Source organism: Myotis brandtii, unplaced genomic scaffold (assembly GCF_000412655.1).
Source record: "Myotis brandtii unplaced genomic scaffold, ASM41265v1 scaffold655, whole genome shotgun sequence".
In the NCBI taxonomy this organism is placed as follows: domain Eukaryota; kingdom Metazoa; phylum Chordata; class Mammalia; order Chiroptera; family Vespertilionidae; genus Myotis; species Myotis brandtii.
In genome coordinates, this window is record NW_005370542.1 from 2,044,271 (window position 1) to 2,050,049 (window position 5,779).

At 50.1% G+C, this 5,779-nt stretch overlaps 1 protein-coding gene across 2 annotated transcripts in view; it reads right to left on the reverse strand.

Annotated features, from left to right (window-relative positions):
- The window catches only part of ARHGAP6 (Rho GTPase activating protein 6), a 307,447-nt gene extending 301,674 nt beyond the window's left edge, over positions 1-5,773 (reverse strand). For both annotated transcript variants that reach the window (XM_014528840.1, XM_014528839.1), the window contains exon 1: positions 5,665-5,773. In XM_014528840.1, the coding sequence (XP_014384326.1) occupies positions 5,665-5,709 (45 nt within the window). In that variant the 5' untranslated portion in view covers positions 5,710-5,773. The remainder of the gene's footprint in view (positions 1-5,664) is intronic.
- Between the last annotated feature and the right edge of the window lie 6 nt (positions 5,774-5,779).

Genomic DNA, 5,779 nt, shown 5'->3' on the forward strand with positions numbered 1-5,779 from the left:
GAGGCTGTTGCCAAAGTCATGATCACTGAAAATGGAGTGACTCATTCTTCCACCCCTAGCACTTGTGTTGTGGGTGAGGCTCCCCCCGGAATCCCGGTCGGCCTCTCTCTGAAGTCCTGCATGTTCATTGACGAGTGTATATAATACTCATCACATTTACCATGTCTTCTCTTTTCAGATCCTATTACACAGCAACTGTCACATCTTCTTAAACACATGCATGTGCCCAGGCCTTCCTATCACATCCCACAAATCAAATAGACCAGTGACTTTCAAGTGGCGGCGATTTTGCGCCCCAGGGGGTACTTGGCAATGTGTGGACACAATTTTTAAGTCTTTACTGTTGAAAGTATTACATATGTCCCCTTTTCCCGCTTTGACCTCTCCCCACCAACCCTCCCCTCAGGCCTTCACCACCCTATTATCTGTGTCTATGGGTGATGCATAGTATACGCATATGAGTTCATTGGTTGATCTCTCCCTCCCCTCTCCCCTGCCTTCCCTCTGAGGTGTTTTTTTTTTTAAATATGTTTTTATTGACTTCTTAGGGAGAGAGAGGAAGGGAGAGAGAAAAATACATTGATGAGAGAGAGAAACATTGATAGGCTACTTCCCACAACCCCGACCTGGAATCAAACAATCAAACAGGCAACCGTTCGGTGCAGGGGTCAACACTCAACCAACTGAGCCACACTGGGGTTCATTTTTGGTGGTCACATCTGGGGAGGTGGGGATACTATGCTACTAGCTTCCAGGGGGTCTCTAGGGGCCAAGGATGCTGCTAAACATCCTACGATGGCACCGGACAGCTCCCCCACTGAGAATCATCCTGCCCAAAACGTTCATTTTGCTGAGGCTGAGAAAACCTGAGAAAGACAGAAACACAGAGCATAGAACTTACTGGATCTTGGAAAATTTGGCTTTTGTCTACACCAGTGGTTCTCAACCTTCTGGCCCTTTAAATACAGTTCCTCATGTTGTGACCCAACCATAAAATGATTTTCGTTGCTACTTCCTAACTGTCATGTTGCTACTGTGATGAATCGTCATGTCAATATCTGATCTGCAGGATGGTCTTAGGCGACCCCTGTGAAAGGGTCGTTCGACCGCCAAAGGGGTCTCGACCCACAGGTTGAGAACCGCTGGTCTACACCAATCCAATTAAAGAGCTATTTGGCCACGCAATTCAGCAACATGGAGGGTCACAGTAAGTCACTGAAGGTACAATATTTGATTGTTGGATTCTTATGGTGACAAAAGTGGGAGGGAGAAGGGTAATTTGGCTCATCTATTTCACTTATCTCAGGAGTCCAACTGGGGAATCAGGGCACCGGAATAAAGCGCTCCGTTCTGTCACCTGTGCCACCTTGAACTCTACTGCTCTAGGCTTGGATTTCTTCAGCCATGAAATAGAAAACGTTTCTAGCCCTAACCGGTTTGGCTCAGTGGATAGAGCGTCGGCCTGCGGACTGAAGAGTCCCAGGTTCAATTCTGGTCAAGGGCATGTACCTTGGTTGCGGGCACATCCCCAGTAGGGAGTGTGCAGGAGGCAGCTGATCGATGTTTCTAACTCTCTATCTCTCTCCCTTCCTGTCTGTAAAAAATCAATAAAATATATTTAAAAAAAGAAAACGTTTCTAACCCACCAGCTGGTGGTGAGGCTAAAACGGACACGGACTGTGTCCAAACGCTTTGACAATAAACATAAATGAAATACTATGATCTGTAGTTACTCCAGAGTGCCTCCAGGAAATCACTGATTCGTGCATGTCAGCCGTGGCCCTCACACTCCAGCACCTCTAGCCCATCGAAATGAATGAAGTCCGGCTAGTTTGCTGTCCCAGCATCTCTCAGATACACCGACCGCTCTCCACCTCCAGCCCAGCGGCCATCCTAGTACAGGCAACATGGTCAAAGGCACATGCAGGAGATGCAGGCTCGATCTCCAGTAGGGGGCGTGCAGGAGGCAGCCAATCCTCTCTCTCCCTGGCCTACATGCCAACATGTGCTCTGGCTCCTTCTCACCCGTGCCTCCCTCCTGGAACCACAGCCATCTGTTCCAAATGTAAATATGATCAAGTCCCCAAGAGGCTGTCAAGGACGACGACCAGCTGGAAGGACGGGGTCCCCCTAAACTCAATGTGGGGAAACTGGGGGAGGAATGGTTGGGAGGCGAACATCAGCGCTGACACACATTTTTGTGACGATTAAGCTTCGGAGTGTAGCTGATTGTATAAATACAGGATGCTCTTATCTCCTGCAGTGTTTGTGTTTCTCTCTTTGTGGCCATGATGACCATTTCAAAGACGAGGGAAGAGTTCACAGCAACTCCAAACGTTTTCACGGTGTACTCATCTCTCCGGAAAACTGATCAAACAGCTGTCACACCATAAGCCTCCAACAAATGTTTGATGAATGAAGAAAATGTGAGCCACTGAGTTCTTTTTTTTTTTAAGTTAAATTCTTTTATGTTTGTAATATATTCTTATTTTTATTGATTTCAGAAAGGAAGGGAGGGAGAGAGAGATAGAAACATCAATGATGAGAGAGAATCATTGGCTGCCTCCTACACGCCCCCTACTGGGGATGGAGTCCGCATCCCCGGCATGTGCCCTTGACGGGAATCGAACCCGGGACCCTTCAGTCCACAGACCGACGCTCTATCCACTGAGCCAAACCGGCTAGGGCCATTGATTTCTTATATGCTGTCTCATCTTGAACAAATGCAAAAAGCAGTGAAGGAAGAACATACATACTTGCCTCCCAGATTATATTTCAGAGCAAAAAGAGGTACTAACAACACACGGAGGGGAATTCTTTCCCAGGACGATGCAGACAAAAAAAAAAAAGCCTCCAAGACCCCAGGAGCAAAATCCTTTTGGGCAAAATAAGTGGAATATTTGTGCTAAAAGGCAAAACCAGCTTTTGAAATAACCTAAACCAGTGGTCGGCAAACTCATTAGCCAACAGAGCCAAATATCAACAGTACAACGATGGAAATTTCTTTGGAGAGCCACATTTTTTAAACTGAAACTATATAGGTAGGTACATTGTTATTCACTTAATTAGGGGACTCCTAAGGCTTAGGAAGAGCCACACTCAAGGGGCCAAAGAGCCGCCTGTGGCTCGCAAGCCGCAGTTTGCCGACCACGGACCTAAACCCATGTGGGAGTAGCACAGAAGAGTGCAGTGTTGGAATAGACACTAAACCGCACAGGGTTACGTTACTATGAGAAGCAATGGGTCACACGTCATAGAGAACATTCTCTTGACTTGTGAGTGGTACTGAGCTGCCGAATGCTGCTGCTTTCAGGCTAAAGCAGCGGTTCTCAACCTGTGGGTCGCGACCCCTTTGGCGGTCGAAGGACCCTTTCACAGGGGTCGCCTAAGACCATCCTGCCTAGCAGATATTTACATGACGATGCATAACAGTAGCAACATGACAGTGATGAAGTAGCAATGAAAAACATTTTATGGTTGGGTCACAACATGAGGAACTGTATTAAAGGGCCAGAAGGTTGAGAACCCCTGTGATGCACAAGGAACTCCAGGGACCAGGTGATTTGCTGTAGTCTGACAGCCCACACATTCCCTGTGCCATCTTCCTTCTTACAGTCTTAACTCAGAAAAGCTGCACGTGGTGATCGGCGCTGGAATAAAGGGCTATTTCATCAGCAAACCTTCAGAGCGTAAGAGGAGGCGTCAGTGTGTCTCTAAGTGAACGCTTTTAGGAGACTAGGACAGCTGAGAAACGCAATGGATTTATATGCACGACTGAGGCATGCATCATTCCTAGCATGAACAGACAAATTCGACTTGTTTCAATGAAGGAGGCAGCTCTCAGCTGTCCTCCCTTTCCTTATACAGTAAATGGTACAGAGACCTTACAAATGAAAGGGCACCGGCTCACAACTCAACATCTGGAAAAGGTGGTGGGGGGATGCTAATTGGGAGGAATGAGCACAGACTCTAGCCCAGTGGTTCTCAACCTTCTGCCCCTTTCAATACAGTTCCTCATGTGGTGCCCCACCCATAAAATGATTTTCGTTGCTACTTCATCACTGCCATTTTGCTACTGTTAGGAATCGTCATGTAAATATCTGCTCTGCAGGATGGTCTTAGGCGACCCCTGTGAAAGGGTAGGGTCGTTCGACCGCCAAAGGGGTCGCGACCCACAGGTTGAGAACCGCTGCTCTAGATCCTTCCGTGCAAAGAAACCTCTGCCGGAAACAGGTTACCCCTAGTACCACGTAAAGAGGCAAAAGACGAGGCCCCCACTGTCTCCAAAAAATGAACAAGCATTAGGAACTTACTAGTGTGCGCTTGCCATTTCAAGACAAGTACCTGGCAAAACTAGAGAAAGAACCATCAGAGATTCCTAAAGCGCTCACCAGGGAAGGGACCTTCACAATTTTCTAGTTCAGACCCTCTTTTTTCCCCCAGCCCAGCAAAGGGAACCGGCAGGCACTCCAAGTGAGGCCAGGGGCCCCCCAGCAGCCCCGGGCACCTGCCGGGGCCTCTCTAGGACCTCTGTCCCCAGCACTCCTGTCCAGTGTGACTACTTTCTTGAAAAATGTCTTTTTATGTGGAGAGTGCATTTTGGAGGCCATGAATTTCAGACCCATAACTGTCTTTGCTTTATTACATTATAAGTATTAACGATTCTTTTTTGATTATTGTCTAAAGTTTTACATATGAGTATTAACCATTCTTGTCTTCACGCTCAGCATGCTTCTCTCCAATTCTGCAAGCGGGCATTCAGCGCGGGCACCCAACCTCAACAGTGCAAATCGCGTCAAGGAAAACAGTCAAGGAGCAGACAGCAGAGCGACTGCCATGCCCCACCTCAAAACAGCACATCGCACAACTGGAAAATAAATGTGCAAAGACTGTCGTCAGCCGGCAAGGCCGCCTGCCGCTTCCTGGAGGCGCATCCAGAACCTTCAGCGCGCATTCCGCAGAAGCCCTTTTCTTTCCTGCCTCCTTCTCTCTCTCAAACATCAACTCAGTCTAGAATCTGGCTGTGGCGGAGCCGTCATCAACCTTGAAATCTTGAGTCCTTTCTTAAAGGAAACAAACCCCCCTGCGCTTGTTGTCTGTTGTGTCCTGCGCAACCCCAGTGCGTGGCACACAGTAGGTCTGCAGTAAATATTTAGGGAATATCTGAGTCAACAGAGGGAACAGAGGTGGCTGACAGCAGACCCCGGGCTCCTCGTGTATGGATCAGAGACTGTGCGACCTTCCGTCCCGCTCCGGATTCAGAGGGAACGTACACCCCCTTTCTAAGCGGCTGCACCCCGACGCACATTTCCCTGCGAGCTCTCTCGCCACTCGCTGCGAACGCCATCCCGCCCCATCCCGTCCCTGCAGCACGTCTGACCCACGGCTGAGCGGGAAACCCGGGCTGGCCCCCGGAGCCCCATTTCTCAGCTCCGGCCCCCAGGCGGGAGCCAGGTTCAACTCCCACACCACGGGCTCCAGGGTGGGGGCTCCCCTTCTAAGGGGCAGTGGACCCTGGGGGGCAGGACACACGCAGCCCCCTCCCCTCCGCTCACCGTACCCCCCAGGACCTCTGGGGAGTCATGGATCCCCCCAAGACCAGCTGTCCCCTCGCAGGCCGGTCCAGTGGCGCCCCCTGTCGCCCGTCCGCTCCGGGACACTCACCGCGTAGTGCAGCTGCGGTTTCTCGCGGGCCGCCGGGTCCCCCATGTCGCTGACGGGGAAGATCGGGGGTCCCCGGGCACAGCCTGGGATCACGACGCCGCTCCGAGGTCCCCTT